Below are 25,719 nucleotides of genomic sequence, written 5' to 3'. Positions count from 1 at the left end.
TAAAAAAGCCATAAAGAATATTAAAATCACATGCACACGTTTCCAACCATAAATCTGGGCCCGAGGTGTAATTGGTTCCTGTGATAAACCCCCCCATGTAAGACAAGGGGACAGTAAAGAGAGAAAAAATATTTTCTAATGAGAGTTTCATGGGGAGGCAGCTCTGCTGGCCCTCCCAGCTTCACCTTGACTGTGGGTAAAGCACCAGAGTGAAAGTCAGGGCAGGGGAGGAATTAATAACCTGTATCCCCACAATAGCAGCTAATGGCTAAATAAGGATGCAGAGAAGGCAATTAGAAGGAAAGTCACACCGAGGTGAGCGTTACTGAATGGACCATCTCAAATCTGGAGCTGAAGGATGGCTTTTTGGAGAAAGTCCTGGGTTTGCCCTTTGTCTGTGCCTCTTTCCCCAGCTGCCCATGCTTTGCAGGGGTTCTCTGTGTCCCCACATCACCAGTGTGGGAGCAGAGCTGCCATCTCCCCTGCTCCAAAACAGGGTGCCAGCCCCCAGGATGCAGGATAACTCACACAGGGTGGGACCATGGGACAGTCCTTGCTCTTCCCCAAATGTTCTATGTGCAACAACACAATTTAATGTAACCCTACCAAGAGCTCTCCAACAGCAAATGCGTTATTTGAGACAAATCTACAGGTCATTTTTTCCTTTTTTTGTAAAATGAGTAAAAACATTTTAAGTCAAGAGGTCTAAAAGCTACTGGGAAATTCTTACAGACCTCCAGGCTTGTTGCAACTTCTTATGGAGTATTAAAAGCTGTGGCTGGGAATGCCCAACAGCAACGAGTATTTTGAGTTCACTGAAACCCAACAGGTTTGCAGAGATCCCGGTTTATTAAAATTCATTTGAAAATGTCTCTTATTTCCTATCTTTAGTTAAGCACCAGATTTTGTTTTTCACTCCAGCACCATGCAAAACCACCTGCTGAGCCATTCATCCTCCCAGCCCGTGCCTGGGCTGCTGCAATCCCAATTCAGATGAAGAGTGAAAGCCCCAGCGACATCAAACAGCACCAGAACAGGCTCTTAGAGATAATAAACCTCCCAGAGCAGACTCCTGCACAGACAAACCCCACAGCATTCAAGAGCATCACTTCCACAGATCAAAGAGGAGAAGGGAAGTGGGATTGATCTGATGTATTTGTTTCAGAGCCTAAAAGAGAAGAAAAGACCGAGTAATTTGTTATGGAGTTTAGAGAGAGCTTTGCCTCTGGAGGACAAGACTTACAGCAGATGATGGTTCTTGACACGCGACGCAAAGCACCCCCTTGATCTTACAAAACATTTTGGCTACTTTCTGCATTGCACGTGCACAGAACAGAGAGCCCTGCAAACACCAGGGAAGGCAGGAGCAATCCACAGCCCCAGCACATCACGCAGGGGGATAATCAATTAATATTTCACGAGGCACCTAATGCAAAAACCCTCCCTTCGCTCTCAGGTTGCCCCCATGATCCCTCCCACGCCACATCCTCATCATCCACTCCTGCACAGTAAATCTCTCTGTGGGGAGAAGGAGCAGCTCCACACGCTGCCTTGGCTGCTCTATCCTCTGAATTATTTAACGGGAAGAGCCAGGTAGGCTGCAATTCTAACAGCAATAAGCAGGAAGGTTTATTTATTTATGAGCATATTTCAGCAACTGGGTGTCTTGTCCTAGCAACTGAAGCCAATTGTTCACCTCTGCAGTGCCCTCACAGAGAACAGAGGGTCAGGGATGGGTCAGCTTTAGCCTGATAATTTTATACTGCAGCATCTTGGCCTCAAATCCACGTGTGACAGAGCAAAAAGGACCCAGCATGGTTTATTTTCTATTTTTCCAGTGTCCATTCTGATTTCTTGGGGTCAAACGCCAGCCCTGGCAACAGGAAGCCCGGTGACAAGAAGGGAGGGTGGAAATGTCCCACTCAGTGCTCTCCATCCCAAGGAGCTGTTCCCACTGCTCTCGGTGGAGATGGTCTGTCAGGCAGGTCCGCAAGGAAGTTCTCATGCCTTGTGCAAACACCCTCAACAGACTAAAGGAGGTGGTTCATCCCCCTTTCTGGAGCGGGATTCCAGCCTCTCAGCACGATAACCTCCCCCTCTTTTCCTAAGATCACACTTGAGTGTTTTAAAAAGCAGGTGGAGTAAGTGACACCCGGGAAACCTGAGCTGCTCCCATCTGCTGCCCCTTCTGTGAGGGGTTTCTTCATAAACGGGAAGGATCAGAGCCTCAAGCTGGTGCAAAGGAGCTTCTGCAGCTCTGCTGGGATGGAAGGGGCTGTGCCAAGTCCTCCTGGCCCAGAATCTGGCAGAAAAGCGTTTCCATAATGAGGAATATACAGACTGTAATTACACCTTGCAGTACCTCACAGATCCCATGGCTGGAGGTACAGACCTTCTGACAGCCCTGCTTTGAAGACAGCATTGTGGCAATGCACAGAAAACCCAGGGGACTCTGATTTCACCAAGATTTTTGGGCTTCAGGCTGTGCTTTCCATGTGAGTTCAGGTGTGGGGTTTGCAGCCCCACAGCTCCCATGCTTCCAGAAAAGTCTGTCTGTCCCACTGCTGAGGTTTCATGCTGCTTCAAACCCCGTATCTCAGACCTTGGCTGTTCACAGCACATCCCTTTGACAGCTCCAACCTTCTCCTTTTCTTTTTTCATCCTCTTTTCCTCCAGGATGGCTCACCCTGCAAACATGGGATCACCCCATCCCAGTGACCACGGATTCCCTGTCAGTCATCAGTTCTGGAACCTCAGTGCCCAGTGGATCCCCTAGGCACACCATCACACCTTCATGAGCTCTCCTGGAGCTGCCCAAAGAAATCCATGTAGTTTTCCCAAGACATTTGCCCACAACTGAAAATTCCTTCCTTGTCGGCTTCGGTGGGATTAGGCAGATTAAAGAAGTATTTAATTTACTGATGTACCAAGAGATGGACATGAGCTGACCAGGGACAAGCAAAGAGGTGACCTGGAGCTGCTCCTCCAGCTCTGCTCAAGACCCAGGCAACACCTCCAAGATTTGTTTCCCATCTGTGAAACGGGAACACCATCAGGGAATGATTTTGGTCAAGTGCTGCGAGGTAAAACCACACTATTAATGCCCAAGATCCATTTATATGAAGCAGAATAGAATCAATTCTCCCCATGCACAACAAGGCACATTGGAGCATACCAAAAGCTGCTGAATTTAATTAAAATCATACTATTGTGTTACATTACTCATCTCTGGAAAGAAGCACCTCACACTGTGCCAGATTTTAGACACGTCCTCTGAAAAATTATGATTTGCTTTCATTTGTGGTCTGGAACTTGCAGAAATTCTCATAAGATTAATTTTGATAGAAATTCAGTGGGGAAAGAGCAAGCTACATCATGAGATAGCACAAAGATGATGATTTTGCAGGAGGGAACTCAGCACTTAACACAGTGCACAGCCCAAGGCTAAGCTGCATGTCCTGCTTCAGCTCAAATCTGAACTGAGGATTTCTGGGGACGATGAGATGAGAAAATAACAGCTCGTATAACTTTACATTTCAACACATTATCGCATTTTTAAAAATTCCTCATGTACCAATGCTTTGCTCAAGCAAGTGGTATGATTTTCTCCTCACTTCAGCTCCACATTGACGAGAACAGATGGATAAAATCAAAAGGGGAATCCAGAACCATCTTTCTCAAAAAGAAAGGAAAAAAAACAACCCAAACCCTGTTGGTTAACAGCATAACTGATCACTAGGGAATGATTTCCACAGTAAAGACCTGAGATGCACCTCAAGGTGTCCAACAACATCCCCACAGGCTCTGCAACTGCCTCTCTTTGGAAAACACTCTGTTAAAACAAAAACCTTGAAGCCCCCCATTTTTAACTTGTAGCAAAGCTGCACAAGGAGATCTTTCAGCACTCTGGGTTTTCCTTCTGTACCTGAGCAGCTGCTATCCTATGAAACACGTGCCAATAAAAACAAAGAAGTGCCTAAATGGATCTTTTTGCCTGTTTCCAGCCAGCACCAGCATATCCCAGCCGAGCAGGGTCTCACTGTGCAACATAAACCAGACCCAAGCAGCCCACCTGGGCTGAGCAGCACATTCTGAGGGTCACAGGGAATAAACAGATTTGTGCTTCCCCTTCTGCAGATGTGAGAGAAGATGTGAGGTGCAGAGAGACATGGCTTGTCCTGGAGCACCCCTCTCTGCTGGCACAGCCTGTGGCAGCACCTCCAGCTCCCACCCTGCTGTGCCCCAGTGCTGGAACCCCCCCAGTTCTGAATACTTCATTTTGGACCAGCTGAGCCTGAAGCCCTTCTCCATCCTTGGGGCAAGGGCTGAGTTTCAGAGACACAACCAGAGGTGATGGGAAGGTCTCACCCAAACAAGGCAGTGCCAGGGTGGGCAGTGACCCAGGAGGAGCCCTGAGGGAAGCACTATGTGGGCAAAGACAACGTGCAGTGACAATACAGGTGCACCCCAAAACCCAGCAAGCCCCACCTGTGACTATCAAACCAAGCTGAGCACATCAGAGCTGTATCTTCATCACACAAAGCTGCTGGTGGGGAGGGGTGGGAGAGGAACTGCCTTTGCTTTCGTTAGCAGATGCTTACGGGGTGACCTCAGCATCTCCCAAGCCTACAAAGCAGCCGTGCAGGAAAACATGTCAATGATATTTTTCAGACTCTCTTAGGAGCAAGTCTGTGAGGACACATACTTGCCAAAATAAATGTGTTAAAACCGTTTTTAGCGGGAAAGGAACTGCTCTCAGCCAAGGATTCTGCTTATCAGCAAAGGAAGAAGCTTTATGGTCACTCCTAAAGAAGGTTTGTCCATGTCACAAGAAACCACCTCCACTTGACCTCCTGCTTGTGAGGTCTGTGCTGAGCCCCTGGATTTGTGCTGGTCAGTCCCAGGACTGGTCCCACTTCCACACATCCCGGACCACAGAAGAGTGCTGCATAGCAACTGTATCTTTTCCCAGACATGGATCCTCCCACAGCCTTCTCCATCCATTTTATAGCGACACTTAAAAGTGTGTACAATGAATAAACAACGGCAGTAAAAAATTATGGGCAGAGTGCAATTACAGAGAGCCATTGGCAACGAATAAAACAGCCCTTGTAAAACCAACCTTAAGGAGAAGAAGTCCCATAACTACCTCCTCAGCAGAAGACACTTGAGGACTTAATTGCTAGTGACTTTAATTGCTTGCTGTTTTCACACACAGCTGGATCCGCCTCCCGGGCTGAGCTCCCATCCCCAGGGACGGGGGGAGCAGAGACCAAATCTGATCTGCAGGAAGCCTCCAGCATGCTGGAGAATCTTTGCAAATCCCATAAAAGATTTCCCCCATCTCCCTTCTCTCCCCCAGGACAGCAAGGGGAACAACTTGATCAGCTGCCCCAGGGTTTGTGCCACCACATCTTCTGCAAGAAGCGGGGCTTGCTGGCAGGACCACAAGGTCCCCTTTGCTGGGTCACCTCCATTGCAAAAAGAAGGGTATCCCTGCATTGCAGTGAGGCTCAGTCTGATGGGGAAATGGATTAAAGCTATGTAACCTGGACAAAACTCCAGGTTTAATTCTACACCAGTGGCTGAAGCACTGAGGAGTTTCCAGGTTACAAACACTGGGAGCAGAGACATGCACATTTAGCAGGGCAGGGCTGGAGGCTGCCCATGCAGGACCAGCTCCATATGTCCCCCTGCCCCTCTCCTGCAGGCTGGGCACCACATGCCAGGAATGCTGCTCTGACTCTCCCTTCCCATCCCTCCTCCCTTTCACCCCCACACACATCCTGATATTATTGGCAAGCTGTTAAGTACAGAAACTCCAGGGCTGATAACGCTGCAAACCTCATTTTGGGCATGTCAGTCTTTTTTAATGGTTTTACCTGCGCAAAAGGGAGCAATGATGAGCCCTGTTAGCAAGGCAGGGAAAAGCAGGGTGGTAGGGAAATCTCCTCTGGATTAAATCCTCACTGGTGGGAGGATGCTGGTACAGCCCATTTAGTTGCCTTGAATGTGCCTGGAGGCAGCACCAACCTGAGCTAATCCCAGTGCTGAGCTTCATTTCCCCCATCACACTGTCTGCACTTAGAGATGGGCAAAATCATACGACCATGGAATGGTTTGGCTTTGAAGGGACCTTAAAGATCATCTCATTCCAAACCCCCTGCCACGGGCAGGGACATTGTCCACTAGACCAGGTTGCTCAGAGACCCATCCAGCCTGGTCCTGAACACCTCACTCCCAGAGATGGAGCATCCACAGCTTCTCTGGGCAACCTGTTCCAAAAAACCGGACACAGGGTGTCCGTGGGCAACCTGGGCCTGACACCCACTCAGCACTGGATCTCAACGGATCACTTATTCTTCCCAAAGAGGTCCTGCCTTGGCCCCCAGGATGGGGAAAACACAACCATCCCAGTCTCCCTCCCTCCACAGCCCGGCCAAAGCACTGCCACCACTCCCACGAGAGAAAGCCTCCTCTGGCAATCAGGATTCACCCTCCTCCCCCCCATTTGCAAATGTCTTTAAATCTATTTTATTAACTGTAGTGCCCTCTGAAGAGTCACTGAGAGGTTCAGTTCATATATAAAGGATTTACTTAGATTAAGGGCCCCCATAAAGGCCTTTGAACATGGAAACTCCTTCCCATTCTCAGCTGGCCTTGCTGTGCACACATTAAAAATGCATGCAGGCAGCATGAGCCAATATTCCTTAACCTCCTGCTTTGCTTGCAAAACTCAGCTTCCAGAAAAAACATATATCTCAGGGAGATGAATAAACACATGTCCCCTCTGCTCAGAGCTCACATTCAGCCCCTGTAGCCTGCCAGCACCAGGTGGATGATGGTCAGAGCCCAGAGGACATCAGGATGTGCCACAGGCAAAGGAGAACGGTCATGGCTGTGGCAGGAAAGTCTTAAAAGAAAAAAAAAAGCTCTAAGAAAATATGAATAATCCTGGTTTATTGGGACCTGCAACAAGAAGTCTTGTTGTCCTTCAGAGAGCTGACTTTGCTTGAGAAAACTTGGAAAGGGAATGAGAACTCATGCTCCAAAGCACAGGAGAAGCTTCACACAACATCCCTGTACAGCCATGCTGCTACAAAATCCTCCAGGCTGGTTTGGAAGCACTTAGTGCCAGTCACTGTGGGAATGGGGGAATGGAATTAATGGGTGCGAGTCGGGTCTGCAGTGGAAAATCCTGGCTGTAAAACAAAGGCTCCTTGTTCAGGGACAGCCACGGATGGGCACAGTGGTAACTTCTCCCTGAAACTGCTGACAGTCCTCCAGATAGATGGAGGAAAGGATGTGAAACAATAATAACTTAAAAAATCTCCTCTCCCTAGTTGATGGGCAATGCTACACGAGGATCTGTTCTTTGTCCCCAGGTACAGCCCTGTAAGACAATAGAGGGATGAAAATCCCAGGAAAAAGTTCCTATCCCTTTACCACAGAGCCTGTGCTCCCAAATGAGACCGAGAGGGCTGCCTGTGCCCTGATGAGCAGGAAGGAGTCAGTCCCATTAGCCAGGTGAACAAAGACATTTCTCACCTCCCCATTTCTGAGAGGGGAAAAATCAAACATCAAAAACTAAGGGAGTTGCCCAGGGAGTTGTACAGCACCCAGAGCAGAGCCAGCATCCAAATGCAGTTCCATGCATCTGCTTTCCCTTCAGTGCATGTCTTTATCCATAAAACCATCTTTCATCTGAATATGAACACCTTAAATTAAAGAGAGAAAATGTGCCTTTTCCCAGGGAGGCACCTATGAGCCTCTTATCATCATGGGCACCACCCCAAAAAATCACCCAGTGCAGTGGTGGGGTCCTTGCATCAAAACACTTCTTTAACCAGCGAGGAAACATCATCTGGGCTGTTTGCACAAATCTGGTTTTGCATCATTTGAGCCCATCCCCTGCCAGGAGGTGAGTCAGGGATGCCCCATGCTGGAGGGTGATGCTGGAGGGTGGAAGCAGCCCCTGGGATGGGGACAGGGCAGGGGCTGTAGCTACAGCTGCTGTGGATTAAGCACAGCCTTAACAGGGCACTGCAAACAAAACATTGCATTCAACATCTTTTTTCGCCATGTTTTGCTGCTTGTAGCTTGTTTCTTGGAAGAAACACTCTGTCATCTCAACAGAGCTATCCTGATAGCTATCTGGTGTACTCCATGAAACAGGATTTTTCTGGCAAGGTTCATGTAGCTAGAAATTATTAAGGCAGAAAGACTAATTTTGTTTCACTGAGTAGCATACAAGATTGATTTTTATTTTTCTACATGCCATGAAATTTATTTAAGGACAAGTAATAGGCTTTAGGATTTCTTTCACTCTCAATGTGCGTGATCCTGACTGTTAGACCCTAAAATAGGGGCTGGAGCAGAGCCACATTCATGTTATGAGACTGACGACCATACAATCCACACACCAGCCTAATTTCACTGTATTTACCACGTTTTTGAGCACAGTGCCTAAGCTAACAAGACTTTTCTTATTTATTTCAATGGCAGCATCTTCACTGGGAGAGGAAAGAGTACAGACCCCAATCATCAGTGGGGACCCCAATGAGCTGAGGGGCAGAAGTGGCTGATGTGAGCAGCCCCTTCAGGGAGCCAGAGCTGCTGCTGGTTCCCACAAGATTAGATTAATTCATCTGAGATTAGTTTCTATCACTGAGGGTTTTGTGATGGTGTAGCAAGAAATCATCTAGTTTAAAGGAAAAAACACGTAGCGACGGACAAAGCGAGGGCTCTCTGACCACAGGGGACAGCGAGGTGGGAGGGGACACCCCACAGGGGTATTTTTGTAGAATTTCAGAATTCAATTCTAGTCTAGTCTAGTCTATTTTCCAGCTAATGGAGTGACAGCATTTTCTGTTCCTGCAGAGCTGGCAACAGGGAGGAGAAGCAGGGTTAATATGCAGGAAAACAGAGTTAGAAGAAGAGGCTCGCTAAGCTCTGTGCTATTCTTGTGTAATTATGGTGCCAAAGGCTTCCAAGATAAAGGATTTTAGTGGGAACTGTAACTGCTGGTTGTAAAATGCATGAGAAGAAGCCACATATCCACCAGAATAGCAAAGCCTCCCTTGTCCCTGGATCCCAGCTATTGCCCAGCCCTCAACAGAACCAACAGGGACTCAGCCAAAGCCTTCCCATGGAACACAGCTCATTCATCCTCTGAGGCAACTCCAGGACCTCCCTCCCTTCCTAGGGAAGGGCTTTTCCAGGGATTACACCCTGCAACCCCTTCCAGTGATGCCCCAGGACTTAAACCCAGCCCTTGCCAAGGCACAGCAGCTTGTGCACGTGGGTTCCCCATTGCTCCCTGCCTCCAAACGCCTTGGATGTTCTTTTCCCCCAAAACAATAATCACTGCAGGCTTCTCCAGGACTCAGGGAATGTAGTCCTTAACTTACAGCACATCTTTATTCCTCAAAGCCTCGTCCCCTGAGTCTCCCCCCCAGTCCTGCTGGGATCTGTCGGGTTTGTGTTCAGCAGATGGGAAAGCACCGAGTCGGTTTTACACGTGAAAAGCTGTTCCCCCTCCAGCAATATCAGTGCAGCTAAGGCAGGGAAAATATGTTCTAACAGTGGAAATCATGGCAGGGGGTGGTGGGCATGGGTGGCAGGGCTGGCAGTGAAGCAGGGACCCCATCCAGGCTGCATTCCCTGCATCCTGGCTGTGCCTGGCCCTGCAGACTGTGCCATGCTACCCCCAACCAGAATAGCAGCAAGACACATGCTGTGGAGAAAAGCAAATGTGTTCTATAGCTGGGGATGAAAACACACACACATTCCCCTACAAAAAAGGAGGGAAGGTACTTTAGGCTGAGAACTCATCCCAGTTATAGCTGTGTCCTAATGAGATGTTGCCAGATTAATAATACAAACGCACACTAACAAGAAAACCAATTGCAAACCAATTTTGCAAGGAGCTGAACAAAGAGCAGGATAACAGCTCTGCTTAATAGGGCTGTCTGCTCCTTTTAATTCCTTCTCCATTGCTCCTTCAACGAGCAGAGGAGGAGCAGCCAGCCCACCCCGGGTGCCAGGGCAGGGGACCCATACCCCCCTCATCCCCTCAGCAGTGTTGTCTCTGACAAACTCAGAGGGAATTTTCCAGCTGTTAGGGACAGAAAAGCCACCTGAGCTCTTCTGCACAGGAGCAGGTGACAGTGGGGACAAGGGGTGATACCACAGCTCATGGGCACTGCTGGCTTTCCTGGGATCCCTCAGGTGCACAGTGAACCTGAGCAAAACCCCCAAGAGACATTAAACCCGCCCCTGCTGCCCTCCCCAGGAAGAATAGTGTACACAATTCATCACATTTTCACTTATTTTATCTGAAACTATTCCCAAGCAGCCCATAAGCTGCTTTTACAAGTACCCAGCCTTCACCCCAAAGGCACCCTTGATGTCTGTTTAACCCTACTAAGTGCAGTTTCTAAAGAGTCTGATGTGATTAAATACTAGGAATAGCATCATATTGAAAGGATCTTACCTAATTCCTTTGGTTTGAGCAATACTGTGGAAGGAGAGCCTGGATACTGCAGAGATCACCTGGAAATGAGAGAAAAAGATGCTGGTGTGCTTACTGAGGACAGAGGAAGGTTTGGTGAGGACCCATACACAGCCTGGTGTTTGAACATGGGCCACTGAAATGGATGTGCTCCAGTCCCCCCATGAGTGTCCCAGTGTCACCATCAGGGCTGGGAGGACACTGTCAGTGCAAACACTGCTTTTGGTTCTACCACTGAGCACAAAAGACATTTAACCCTCAGCTATAATCATTCAAGAGCATCATCCGAGGAAACTGCATCCCACACTCATTTAATATGTCCAAACCTGCCCTGATAGGTTTTATGCAACGCTGAGAACCACTGAAAAAACCCTCTTACTTTGTATTTTATCACAAAAGGATTATAACTCCTTTCATGTCTCTCCCCACACAAAGATGATCTTATTGAGGCAGACTTGCCAAGACTGAATGGTTTTGACTTCTTGCAATTCAATAGAGATGCATCATCGGTTTGTCAGAGGTGAGTGCAGACCGTCGCCCTTTTCTGGCAGAAAACAGCCAGAAGTGATTCAACAAGGAAATATTTTCATCAGCATTGCAATAAGGAGCAGTAAAACCACCAGCTTTTTCTGAAAACTCCCATTTTTGATGGAAGTTTTAATTGCTGTGAAGAATTTTCAATGAAGAGGAACAACGAACGGGTTTAGTCCCTTGTAAATATAAACCATGTTTTACTCTTGCTCATATCCATCATTTCAAAGCCAGATTGAAAAAACAAACCTATTATTTTTGGACTGGTTTCCAAAACTGGGATGAATAGAGATGCCTGTGCCTGGGACACAGATAAAGGGCTTCTTGAGAGGTCCCTGCTCAAGGACCCCCAGCTCCCACCTCTCCTCCAGGTGTACAAACCCAAACATCGTGGGGGCTGTTGCTGACTGGAGCTGCCCTGAACCCAACCCAGCAGTGAGGTCCCCTCAGGGATGCTTTATTTAGGGACTGTGTCCCCTCATCCTGCTGAGGGGATGCTCCCCTGCTTTGCTAAGTCATCTCCACACCAGTCACCTGGGGAGCACTGGATTCTCTCCTGGGATGTTGGTGGTACTCGAAGCCTCTCTCCCTCCCACATTATTATCCCAGAGCATCAATCACTGTCTTATCACACACCCTCATGCAAATCCTCTCTGCTGGAAAAGCCATGCAAGCACCAGGTTTGTGGAGAGTACACCAGGCTCCTTGGGACTGAGGAGCCTGAGCTCATCCTGCTGCAGCAGATCCTTCTCCAAACTCTATCTTCTCCACACTTTTGCAACCTCCACCCCTTTAATTTTTCATTTCTTTTACCACTGCCATGAATTCCAGCCTGGCTGCTCCACACGTGGACCCTGAGCCAGGGCAGCAACCAAGGAGCTGCCACAGTTTGGTGTTAAGCAGGTGATTTTCACATGGAGAACAGGGAACAGAACATCCCTGAAAGGCTCCAGGGCTCGTCAGGGCAGAGCCATGGCACAGAACTGCCAGCACATGGTACCTGCAAACACCAAGACCAGACAGGGGACAATGACTAGAGACCCCTCTGGCACCCACAGCCACGCTCCACAGGGCTTAAAATACTCCAAGGGAAGTCCCAGACTGATTTAATGAGTCTCTTCTGCAACCTATTATTAGATCTCTGAAGTAAAAAATCAGTTTATGAATCAGACAGTTATACCGCAGGGTTTGACTTCCAGGGAAATTTAAGAGAGAAGCTCAGTGTTCTCCTCGCCAACAAGTTTTCCTTTGTTCTTTTATGAGCAGCCCCAAGCTCTGAACATCCTGGCACATCAAAGCCCAGGACCTGGTTCCAGTGAGGAGCCAGGATGCACAGACACACTTGCTGACACCGAGGCTCCCAAATCGATGCTCAGGCACGTAAGCAAAGCGACCCACTTTGAGGGATCAGGTACAAAGAGCATCCCTGAAGCTTGGCATCTCTGAAAGACTGAACAGTGACTGTCCCAACATAAGGGAATATTTTCCCAACAACAACTCCTGCTAAGGCAGTAGCCAAGAGCAAGAAAAGCCAAGTGCAAGCCCAGCTCCTCACAGATCCCATGCTCCAGCCTGCCAGCCCGGGAAGTGCTTAAGCATTCATTTAAGGATAAGTAATCCTCTCAATTTCAACAGGATTAAACAACATTCTTAAAAGTAAGTCAATCCAAGTGTTTGCTAAACTGTGTCTCATTTTCCCTATAAAGTAGCTTCTTCTTTGCAGACAAACCCAGGAATAATTTCTGCCACTCCCAGCTCTCGTGTTCGATCAGGCCAGGGGGGATCCAGGCTGTTCCACACCCACACAGCAGCTGGCACCAGGGTCCCTGATCTCATCTGAGGATTTTCCTTGCTTCTGGAGTACCAGGACATACTAATACAACTAATACAGATATTCCAGGTGGTGAGAAGCTGTGGCTGCCTCATCCCTGGAAGTGTCCAAGGCCAGGTCAGACAAGGCTTGGAGCAACCTGGAAGGTGTCACAGCCTGTGGCAGGGGGGTGGAATGAGATGAACTTTAGGGTCCCTTCCAACCCAAATCATTCTGTGATTCTATGACACTAAGTGGAAATATAATTCCCTGGTTATTTATACCTCCCCTTTCTCTCATGGCAGCCTGGAAGTGCAGACTCCTTGTTTCCCCAAGGCAGATGGTACAACCAAAAAAGATTTCCTGCTGTGGGTTATCGGTTCCTTTCAAATTTATGCTGATTATTTCATAAGCTCAGATCTTTGGCTGCTTAAAACTGAAAATCCAGTAGAACTGAGGCTGTTGCATCCTGGAAGGGATGAGCAGGGACACCTTCCACTAACCCAGGTTGTTCCAAGACCTGTCCAACCAGGCCTTGGACACTTCCAGGGATGGGGCAGCCACAGTTTCTCTGGGCAACCTGTGTCAGGGCCTCACTTCTCTGACAGGGAAAAATTTCTTCCTAGTACCTAATCTAACCCTGCCCTCTGCCAGTTTAAAGCCATTCCCTCTTGTCCTGTCACTACATGCCCTTGTCAAAAGCCCCTCCCCAAGTCATTTGAACAGGCTGTTTGGAAAACTGTACTCTTATCTGAGTGTTTTGCTTCCAGGAGACGGAGGGCTGTGGGATTTAACAACAGATTATTACTATTATTATTACCTCTTCGCCCATTTCTCAATGCAATTTCCTCCTAGAAAACTGCTTTCAGCACACAAAATTACCATAAAAGTTAAATATAAACATTCCACTGACAATAAGATGCCAGGAATATAAACAGGAATATAAAGGTGTGTAATGCAGGTGCTGCACAGACAGAATTTCTCTGCACGAGACCTGCAAAGGGTTAGTGTGAAAATTCTGGTGGTTTTGCCATGACAAGTGAGGAATCCCAGGAATGTGAAGGGCATCCCAGTTTGCCTTGTATTTTTAGACCTGAGCTAAATTCAACCACCCAGCTGATCATCTGCCGACCAGAGAGGCCATTGCTGCAAATGAACAGCACCAGAAAGGGAGCACGAGGGTTGTGCACGTGATTCCAGAGGCTGAGCATCAGATTTAGAAAGGCACTAAGTTCTGCACTTCATGGGAACAGGAAAGAAAATAAAAATAAAACAAAATAATCAAGGCTCCAAGTGGGTTCCTCACATTCACTGGTCATTTTGGAAGAAACCTGACTAAAGAAATGGGGTTTTTGAAAAGAATAGGAAACCAAAAACCACCACACCACCACGATAAGAAATCCACTACTTTTCTTCCTTACTACCAACACTTTCTTTTAGGAATTACAGATTTTAAAATAAACTGAAGCCAAATAGAAAATAAATGATTGTGCTTACTGCTCTTCTACTTCCTTCAGCATTGTTTATTGCTGATGGTATCTCTGAGTATCCAGAAAACTCTAAAATAAACTTTCTCATATTTGAAAAAACAAACTGACCCAGCTGGACTGGAGAACAATTTGCATAGGAGGGACTTCCCAGCTCTTGGAACACCAGAAGTGTGCCTGAGAGTTGGAGTGAGCTGAGGGCTCCCAGCCAGGATGGAGCCCCAGCAAGGATATGCATTCCCAGAACAAATGGGAGATTTGCTTCTAAGCAGGAGCTCTGCACAACAGTGATAATTCTGGACAGGGACCTCTTTGTGTCACCTCTGCACATCCCCTTTCCAGGGGAAGATGGTTTCACAGCCTGGAATTACATGGAGTAATCTTCTGGTCTACCCCTACACAGCAAACACTAAACCAGCCCTTTTCCCTGGACACAGTGCAGCCAGGGTTGCTGCAGCTTCAGCATCCCATAGATTTTGCTGGGAATTCCTTAAATCAACATCTCCTGATAGAACCTGGTACCTGAGAAGAGCATCCCTCTCCATGGCTGTGGCAGGAGGAAATCACACATGGTGGGATATTTTCTTGGGATGCCAAGGGAGGGCAGAGCCCCATTAAGATGTCAAGTCAGTTGGATTTTCCTACACCCAGGGCTCTCTCCTCTCAGCAGGACCTCATCCATCCAGCTGCCTGCTGAGGACAAGGACCATTAAATAATAATCCATTTGGACAACTGGTGTGAGCCTTTCCAGTGCCTGCCTGAATTATTTTCCCTTCACCTGCCCAGGGATGCCACAGCTTCTCCTCCCATTCCCATTCATGCCAGGTGTGGTGGTTGCTGGCATGAAGCTTCTGGAGAGGTGCCAGCTGAGTGGGTTTGGGCTGATACATACTTGATAAGGATTTCAAATCAAAGCCAGGGAAGTTTTCCTGTAATGGTGTGTCCAGAGTTCCCTCCTGGTATTTCACTACAGGGCCCACACAACAGATGGGGAAATCTATGATGGGAGTATAGTAAAGTCTCTTGACTTCTCCAGCAAATACCTATTCCAGGGATCCTGGACTGCCACTCCCATGTGATTTATTGAAATATCAATAGCTTGGGACATTGCTATGGAGCTGTAGATGAGCTTCAGAGCACCCAACAAAACACAGGAGAGGGAAGAACCAGAAACGTAAAACAAAACCCAATTGCCAGAACAGTTGGGGAACACAATTTCTCAGCTTCCAGCCTCTGGGTTTGCTGATCCCTTGGCTTCAAAGATGTGTGTGCAGCATTAAGTGCAGTTCTCAGGGGTGTGGTAAACACCATCCTGAAGCCCAGACAGCGGTTTGGTGGAGAGCTGGCCAGGGATGCCAGGACCACGTGTCTCAGTGGGGCTGGGCCGATCTCCAAGCTGCAAACCAGCCACAGGAAAGCCAGGTATAAGCTGAATTTTGCTTCTAAAATTCAGCAAGGAAGGCTGGATGTACATGCCCCTTCCTCTTCTAAAGGGATCCTTGGTCATGGAAGCAGCAAAGGGTTAAATAATCTCAAGTGAGCATCTGACACAGATTGTCCCCAAGACCTCTTAGCCACAGTTCAGAGCACCCGTGTCAGGCTGTGTTATGGTCACTGCACATCACAGGGACAGTGATTACACCTCTAGATAATGAGGTTAAACCCTCTAACAAGAGTCTATCATCAGAGATGCACTTCCCAGGCAAAAGTACAGGAAAAAAAACCCAAAAAATCAAGCCCAAAACCTCCCATGTTTCACCTTATTTCCTTACAAAGCAGCTGGAGGCAGTGACTCCCCAGCACGGCACCTGCACAGCAGCATTTTCCAAAGGAATGCTGCAGTACACTTAGCTTTTGTTACAGACCTGACTAAAAGGATCTAAAACACATTCCCAGCCAGCACAGCAGCATTCAGGCACCAGAATAATTCCCCATTCCCATGGCTCTGCTCCTTGGGGCCCCAGCACCAAGTCCCACGAGCGGCACAGGACAGGAGTGAGCCTCGCCACGCTGAGAACACAGCAAGCAGAACCAGAGATTTCCCAAAACAGAAATCCTTTGGAACTGCATTCCGTGGTGATCATGCACTCACTGGATCCTCACAAATCCACATTTGATAAGCATTGGATTACACCTCTATATAATGGGGGAGTAAAGGAGCTTAATGCCTTCAACCCCTTCATTGTCCCCAAGGCTTCAAGAGGGGGACAGGGGCAACATGGCACTACCTGCCCTCACTGCAAACACAACAAAAGCTCAAAGCTCCCCAGGGAGCAGGAGGGGTCAGGAAAAAGGGATCTGATGCAGAATAGGCATCCCCAAACAGGAGGGAGAAAATCCCCAAGGGAACAGAGTGGGAGCAAAGGAGGGAAGTAGATTCTTCTCCTGTCTCTGGTGCTCCCCACGGTACCACTGGCACTGCTGGCAGCTCTTCAGGGAGCAAGCTCCAGCTACAGATCAATCCTGGATGAGAAATTATACTAGAAAAGAAGACAGGAACAGGACTCTGGGAATCATAGAATTGTTTGGGATGGAAGGGAGCTTTAAAGGTCATCTAGTCCTGAGAGCAGGGGGAAATCTTCAACTAGAATGGGTTCTCAGGGAAGACAAAGGGAGTTTCTGGACCCTCAGCTGCTGTAGAATCCCCCGACTCCCACCAGCTGCTCTGGTTTACAGCCTGGACTGTGGCTGGATCAGGGCTCTGAGAACTCAGGCTGGTCCCCAGGGCTCCAGCAGCTCCTCCACTTCCCAAGCTGTGAAGCCCATCAGCTGTAATGTGCTGCTCTGAGCACGGCTGCTGCTGCTCCCTGTGTGTTTGGCTGGGCTTTTAAAAGCAAGGTTATTAAACCCGTTGCTATTTTACATTAAACCCATGATTTGGCCGCATTACGTGTTGGGGATGCAAATATTAAGTCACTGGCAAAGCTGCTGCTGATTTCCAGTGGGAACAGGACTTGTATATCATTTTAACACATTTATTTTGAGCTCTTTGGGGCTGGCATCATGTCTGCTATCATGAAGTCTTACAACAGCAGGCAGTCACTGGAAAACCAGTAATATTCCCTTACAAGGAGGAGAAAAGAGTAACTCGGGTGGATTTATAGCTACTGATAGAAAATCTCTGTGCTGTGCCACACCATCAGAAGTTATCCAGATGCACACACCCCATCTCCCTTATTTAAGACACAAATTTGCCTTTTCCTATCACAGAACAGTTGAGTAGTAGAGGGAACAGTGTCATGAATCTCCTGGGACGCTCTGAGCCCTGATGTCTGTGCACGAGGAGGTGTCAGCGCTCCTCTGTCCCCATCCTACAGCAAACACACCCATCCAGGAGCGAGGCACAGCAGGACCCTCACCTCCCCAGGGTACGAAGAGGATGCAAAGGCAAGAGAGGGCAGGAGGCAAAGCATCCCAACACGTTGAAGCACCGAGAGCCACGAATCAGCCCGAGCGCGGTCCCCGCTGTGCCGCTCCCCGCGCTGCCCACGGCTCCCACACGCAGGAATTAATGCCCTGAGACCACAGTGCTTGCCTTATGCTGCCGAGTTCCTCTAATACAACAGCAATAAACAGTTATTCTGCTACTTAATGGGCTCTCTCCTCCGCCACGGCTGCTGAGCTGCCGCCTCGTTCTGTTACTTTTATTATCGCTATGCGATAGCGAGGACTTGGAGCGAGGAGCTGCCTTTGAAGGGACTTTAAAAGCCTCAGGGGGGGAACCCAGCAGTTTCTCAAGTGAAGTAACACCAAAGACAACTGAGATGAGCTGAGAAAGTGCCTGCTGCTGTGCCTCCAGCTGAACATGGGGTAGAGATTCATTTGATGGTCTCGAAATACTCAAAACAGGGAGCTCGGCAGCACCCACGGGTGCTGGGCACAGGAGGAGAGGATTGCAAGGGCTACAGTCAGCAAAGCCACGAGTCTGGGGCAAGCTCAACAGCGTGGCAGGTGCCACCAGGCTGTGTGACAGACACCCTGGGCTTGGGGGAACACAGATATGAAGTGGAGGCAAGGGCACGGCCTGGAGGAAGCTCTGGGTGGCATGAAACAAATGGTTTCCTGTAAATGGAGGGGATTCACAGGGCATGCTGGGCTGTGCCTGCTGCAAGCCCAACCCAGATGCCTGTGAGCTCCTGTGCACATCCCTCCTGCCTGGGGACAGACATACCTTACACTCCCTGCTCAAGGGAGAGGACAAACCATATGAGGTTTTCAGGAGATGCTGCCTCTGCAAACATCTCTGCCAGAGAGGAGGTGAAAACAGGACAGATGCATCTTTATGCATCCAGCACTGGACTGAGCAAGAGAGACCTGGTGCTATGGCAAAGGCCCTGGGTAAGGAAGGGTCAAATGATGAGCAGACAACAAGAGGGTCCTCAAAATATCAGGGAACTGCCCTGCACATCCTGTCCTCCAACACCCAGCACTGCCACTAAACAGAAAACAACTCAAGTGCTGTGCAGGAGGTGCAGGGGTGAGTGGCCATAGACACCTCCTCCTCCCACAAAATCCCTTCCTGCATCTCTGCTGCTTTCCCTGGCTCAGCTTGGCCCCGTCAATTTGCACAGAACTGGCAAATAACAGAAAATAAAGCAACTGTTAAGCACTTGCGTAAGAAAGGAAGGAAAATGAAAAGCCTTGATATCCAAAAAACTATTTATGGGACAAGCTTGGTAGCGCCTCTGAACACTGATTTGGAAATGAGCCATTAGCCTGCACCACCACGCTGGGGTTTAAGGTGACACCAGCCAGTCTCACATTTCTGCATGATACAGAACAGCATTAATTAAATATTAAGTGAAACTATTTCAGCACTGGTGTGCAGCAGCGTGTGAAACTGGAACCAGGGATCAGAGGGACGTGGGATTGAACACAGGGCTGGCTGGATGCTCCCATCCCTCCCTGTGGCTCCATGTAAGAAAGCAGAAAGCACATTGTTCTTGTCAGAGATCCCTATGGGACAATGCCCTGGAGATCCACCCCGGGCTGATTTTAACAGAGGAATTGTCCTGTCTCGGGTTTCTGAAGGTGGAGCAGAAGAATGCAATGTTTTGCACGTGTTAAATCTTGAGATTTTAACTTTACTTACATATTTACACACTTCTGTGACTCACGGGGCCTTCTAGAGAGCTGCCCTTGGATTTCTCCCCTTCTGGAAGTACCTCCCCATGTCTTCCCAGGGCTCCAAGGTGCCACCACTGCCCACGAGTGCTGTGTCACCTCCCCCAGCTTTGCCCAACACCTCAGCCCCTCGTTTTTCAAGCAATTCCAGTGCATTCCAGTAGATGCTGGGATTTGCTGACCTGTGAAGGGCAAGTCAGACAAATTTTGCCTTTGCTTAGAGCAATAATGTAATATATTTGGGCAAAAGGGAGCCAGCAGGGAAAAGAAACTAATAAGAACTTCGTTTTTATTGCAGCTGGGATTTCAGCATCCTCCCAACGGATTCCCAGAGACAAGGAGGATTCCCAGAAACGCCTGAACACTGGAAGTCTGAGCTGAGGGCTGGCTGCTTTCCTCTAGACTAAGGATATTACAAAATTGCCTCTTAAGAAAAAAATCCAGCGTGTAACTGGAGAGGGCTCATTTGCATGGCTTTGTAATGGTTACAAAAGCTGGCTGCAGGAGTGTGTCCTCTGGGGAACAGTGGTAATGAAGCCAGGGAACTGGCCTTTCCTGCGAATTAGAGGGGGGGAAACCACAGGCAGACTGGCTAGAGCAGGAGTTTGGTTCAGGTTCCTGGAGCAGACACTCAGGTAAGTGCACAGTGAACTTCCCAGGCAACAGCTCCATCAGCGCGAGCCGGAGCTCCTCGATTCCACACCTCAACACGGTTCTCTGCCCTGTCCAGCCAAGCTGGCTCCTTCTCTCTTGCCCCTAATTAACATCATAGCGATTCCCTAATGAGCCTGGCAAGATGCTGAGTGAGGAAGGAGCTCAAGCTCCAGCGTGGGAAGACGTGAAAGGCGTAGGACGTGGGTGGTGACGGCTCTGACCTCGGCAGAGTCCCTGCTGAAAGCCACCAAGCTGTGCTGGGCACCTGGCCCACAGAGACGGGCAGGGACAGAGGAGGAAGTGTGGGGGGGGAAAACACCAACCCTGAAACACTAATTAGCTTAAAATGGTAAATAGGTTTACACAGGCACCCAACTGGGGCTCAGCTCACAGCACCTCGCACCATCACGCAGGACTGAGCTGCCACAAAGGCACCTCGTGGCAAGGGGTTTGAGCACGGGGAGGAAAACACCAGCAGAATCATTTCCATGCAGGTAAGGAGGGATGTCAGCCACTGAGAGCAGAGTTCATTGTGCCTCTGCTTTTCCAAAGCCTGGCCCTGATGCTCTGGAGCTCTGCGGGCTTTGGAGAGCCTAGAAAAGCATCTCTGTCTTGCCCTCAGGGCTCAGAGCCCACCTCGTGCTAGGCAGGGTGGTTATAATTATCATATCCCTGCTTCACATGGATGTACTGATCAGGAATATTCAGGGGAAGGGTCCCACAAACAACTCCAGAGCAATGATGCAAGTATCAGAAATGACAGGATGGCCACAGCATCCAAAAAACGGCTCCAGCCACAGAGGTGTTTGTATTACACTATAAGAAAGACCAGGACAGGCAGAACTTTGGCCAGAAACCACCTGTTCCTGCTAAACATTTGAATTCAGGCAGTTTCATTTAAGTTTCCTCTCCAACTTGCAGGTCACCTGCTCCACAACCTCATCCCCTCCTTCTGCTTAAGGGCTCAAGGTCCTTCTCCAACCCCAGCCCCTAATTCAGGATGCACAAAGTCATGCACTTAATCAAAACCCTCATCTTATGACACAAAAAAGAGCTCTGTCTTTCAGTGAATTCCAGCCAAGGGGACTGCCAAGGGTCCCCACAGCCCCAGGGAGGGAAAGCAGCTCTGTGCACAAGCTGCAAGGAGAGGCTCTCCCTCAAAAACATCCCTCTCCCCTCCCCCTGTATTGATTGGATTTGTCGAAACAGATGGAAAAAACAGCTAGTCAGATGCAAAACATGGATATCCAAACCTGCTTCCAAGAATCTGGCTTAAATCTGTATTAAGTTTAATCCCTTTTGATCAAGGCCTTGTATGTAAGCAGAAAATATTACAGATTTTCACATACCTTTAGGTCCCCATTTCCTCTCTGCTCTAAAACAGAGTTGGGAGGTCAGAGAAAAGCATATGGAGCACAAAAAAATAGAGGTTTGGGAACATTTTGCATGTGCAGGAGAAATTGGAAGCATCCACATGAAACCAATCCACTTGCATAAGGGTAATTTACCTACTGAAAAGAGAGGGCTTAAAATTCTCCTTGGCTTATTTCCTTCATCACTGTTCCAGGTGCTAAAGAAAAAAATGCAGCACTGTATAAAAACAAGACTAGAGAAAAGTGTTGAAAAGGCAGTTCTTTGCATTTTGCAGAGCCCCCCAACTTCTGGCATGGCCACAGCATCCAGCATGTGTTTCTCCAATGAAGTTTAAATCCCTTCCAGTCCCAGAGCAGAGCACTGACAGGAGATTCCCACACCAGGAGCTGGATACATAGGAACAGTTCCAAAGCCTATCTTGCAGACCAACAGACCATGGACAGGTTTGTCCCTTCCTGCCACATCCAGGGGTTTTGGCTCCAAGGGTCAGACCACAGCATCAACACCCCACTGAACAAAAATCTCCTGCTCCAGAAGGTTGAGGCAGGTTAACACTTCAGAGACCACCCTGGTCTGAGCCCTGAAGGCAGCAGAAGCTTTTCCATTGATTTCTCAGGCTTTGAGCCCTGGATGCATCTTGCAGCTCTACTTAACTCTACTTAACTCCCCCCATTACACCTGCAAAGCATCTGCCTCTGCCCCAGGGAGCTTCACGGAAGCAAAGTCCCTCCCAAAGCCCTCCTGCAGCAGCACAAGCAGCTTAATCATCACAAGCCTGTTTGAGAGGAGCATGTTTTACAGATCGGCAGAAAACTTGTTTAAGCTCAAAGAAATTCCTGTAATACCAAGGTACACAAAAGAGGCAGGAGGCAATGGGAGTTTTTCAAGTGTTCAGTAAAAGGCAGCTCTTAGAATCTGCTTGGGATTTGCTGCTTTGATTTGTTCAAACTTGGAGCTGAATGTTTGCAGGGATGGGAGACCTTTCCCACTGAAGTTTCTTTCCCTGCAGCTACACACAGTCAGGGCTTGCAGCAAGAATCCCACTTGGCTCCACAGATGTATGGGCTGCTCCAAGCTTTCTGCACACACACATATCCACCTGGATGAAACAACTTCACTTTCACAGCTTTAACTTTTAAAGAAGGCAGGGAAAAGGCACAGAAGAGAAGTGCAGAAAAACTTGGTGTGCTGGGAAGAAACAGCCAAATACCTCTGGGAACACACAACCAGGAGAGGGCTGGGGCTCTTCTGCCTGCACTTCCCTTCCTCAGCACCACGAAACACAAAGCAACATGGAGCAGAAACACTCAGGAAAAGGAATGTTAGGAAGAGAAGCACAGGAAAGCGGGATGAAGTTCATTTCATTAGCCCTAATCTTCTCCTGGACTCCAGGGAGGATGAGACAGGTACCTTGTAAACTCTGGGGGTTTATTATTACTACAAGCTGGTTTGCCAAGCGAAATTCCCCAAAAGCCACCCAGCTGAGCTGCCTCCTCACCCTAGATCAGCACTAGACTGTTTCTACCCACTGATTTTCCCTGTCTTGCACAGCCAAACCAGAGGGATGTGCCAACATCACACTGCTGGCCTGACCCTTCACTTCTTGTATATCTCAAAAGTGTCACCTCTGGGTTCCCTGGTAGACATGGAAAACAATGGTGTTAAATTCCCAATTCCTAGAAGAACAGGTATCCAGCAGCAACCAAACTGAGCTGTTCAGAAGAGTGAAGGAGGGGAGGAGCAGTTCAGAGCAGAGAGGAGAAATTCCCAGCTCCTGAGGCAAGGTCAGGTCACCTTTTTCTAAGAGTTTGCATCATCTGGGGGGAAAAAGGACAAATGTTTCAATTTTTATTCTGTAAGCCTGAGAGCTACAAGCAGGGGCCAGTGTTGAGTATCAGAGCAAGGGATGTGCTCCTGATTTTGGTGCTTTATTCTTCCTCATTCCACAATTCCTGCACAACTTTCCAGGAACTACAAGAACTGTTTCAAAAGGAAGATGCTAACATGGGAAAGGGCAGCTCTACCAGGCTCTACAAATACTACCAAGAGCTTTTCTCTTTCTAATTATTCAATGGTTTACACAAATGAAGACTCTCAAGATTGTGCAATGCAGTAGGAGAGCCAAGAAGGCTGTGCACAGCAAGGATGCTGCTCCTCCTCTTCCCTGCCCTCCCCAGATGAGATAAAAGGATTGGGTTTTATTTTATTACATATTCTGCTTCGCTGGTGAAATGCCTTCCAGAAATAAAATGTTTTCAGAAATAAAAAAGGGTTCTCCATCAATCATATTCTGACTGCAGAAACAACCCTCGGTTCCCTTCTGATCTGTTACTCAGAGGACGGTTCTCAAAATAGCAAACACTGAAATTCCCAAATCCATGATTAACTAGAAGCACCAAGAGGTTTCCAAACACAACTCACTATCTGGATCACACTCCCAACCCTGGGCAGAGCAGTTCCCGTGCTGGGCTCTCCAGAAGAGCCCAGTACAGCCCTGGAGAGGACTGCAGGCACTGCACACGCTGGTTGTGCCATTGGATAGAAACCTCTGACACTCACAGCCACATTTTTTTCCCATGGCTTGATTCCACGAAGTCAATTAATCTATTTACACCTGCAGAAAGGCAGGAGCCTGGGCTGAGGGAGAAGCAATCCTCGAGGCAGCTTTCCAGAGACTTGGGAGTCAGAAAACACCTCCCTTCCTCCCATCCTGTAACAGTATATATAAATATACCCATAAAGTGCTTTGATTTGACTGAGTATGTTAAATTTAGCCGTTGTTCTGCCTCTGCAGACAGCACATTTACTGCTACGTGGGTGACTGAAACATGCATCACTCACAGCACACTGCAAACGGGTGAATAAAAGAGCTGCAGGAAAAGACATCCAAAATATTGGCTCCCTTGACAGGGTGTACACGGTCACAGCTCACAAATTACAGGGCGGAAGGGAAGCTGGATGGATTTCCACGGTCACTACTGTACAGAGGGCAAGACAAGATGATCTAAGGGTCCCTTCAGACCTAACAAATCCATACAGCTGTAAAGAAAAAATATCATAGATTAGATCTTGGCTGTCTCCAAGAAGAAAAGGAAAGAGTCAGGCATGATGTTTCCAGTCAATGATTTAAGGCATGTAAATAGCTTTGTCAAAGATGCTCAGGCAGATTTCCCCAGTTGGATCCTCCACCATGAGCTCAGCTTTGCTCAGGACCTGCAGCGTATCAGGATGGTTTAAAACAGCAGGAAAAGCCAACTGGCAGCTGGAGAGCCCCAGCTCCACTGGAGAGGGGTGGGAATCACCCCACAGGGGGTGTTTGCACCCCAAAGGAGCACGATCCCGATGCCCCCGGCACAGCCCCTGCACTCCCCAGCTCGGTGTGCAGTGCTGGGATCCTTACATCAGCTCCTCAGATGATACACTGCGACTCTGAAAGTGTCACCAGCTGTTTATCTACCGCTAAAAACGTGTTTAAAAATTAATAGGAACAGATTGAGCAAGTGTGGAACACGCAGAAACCAGAAGCTTCGAGGAATTTACGCCACGTTAAAATCGGATGGGCTCGTAAAGAGCGAGCGCCAGCCCTGGTACAGGGGAGAAACACCAAAAATACACACACACACAACATCACACGTTCATCCAGAGAAAGGGAAACGTTGCTCTAACCACCACATGCTCGTTCTTCCAGCCCTTTAATCAGACATTAGAGACAAAGAGCAGCTGGACAGCGCTGTGCTCAGCCCGGGGTTGCAGGAGGAAGTTTAAAAAAGGGGTTTTATGCGAGTGTTAATACAGGCTCCTGTCACCACAGCCCCCAGCCGGTATTAAGGGCTCAGGTTTGAGTGCACATCGTTGACAAAGGTCATCAATTCTGCAGGAAGATGGATGCACGCCCTTGCCGATGCCCCGTGCAAGAGGGAACAGAAGGTCCCAGCAGCCACTGACCTTGTTGTCAGTCAATGACAACACAGGTCAAAAAGGAACAGCAAAAAAGGACCAGGAAGTGCTGGTCCCAGCAGGGCAGGTCTGCAGAGCTCTGGGCAGCATTATAAATAAGTGTCAACACCCAAGACTGTACGTCAAAGGTCACTGAGGATGAGATCAGAGCAACCATTAGAGAAATAACTGATGTCACCTTAAGTATGAGCAGGTCAGTCACAGAGGTTCAGGGAAAACTTCTCCCTGGAGCTCTTGTCCAGAACAGAGAGATTTTGCAATAAAACAG

General features: G+C 48.4%; 1 protein-coding gene across 2 annotated transcripts in view; it reads right to left on the bottom strand.

The window, feature by feature from the left end:
* Nucleotides 1-25,719, bottom strand: part of VAV2 (vav guanine nucleotide exchange factor 2) — a 132,040-nt gene that overhangs the window by 38,283 nt on the left and 68,038 nt on the right. For both annotated transcript variants that reach the window (XM_051808244.1, XM_051808243.1), the window contains exon 3: nucleotides 10,496-10,554. In XM_051808244.1, the coding sequence (XP_051664204.1) occupies nucleotides 10,496-10,554 (59 nt within the window). The remainder of the gene's footprint in view (nucleotides 1-10,495; nucleotides 10,555-25,719) is intronic.

This window comes from Manacus candei, unplaced genomic scaffold, assembly GCF_025592945.1.
Source record: "Manacus candei isolate 608988 ecotype Guabito, Panama unplaced genomic scaffold, ASM2559294v1 h1tg000071l, whole genome shotgun sequence".
NCBI classification, from domain to species: Eukaryota; Metazoa; Chordata; class Aves; order Passeriformes; family Pipridae; genus Manacus; species Manacus candei.
Note: the sequence above shows the minus strand (reverse complement) of the source record. Positions and strands in the feature narration are given on the sequence as shown.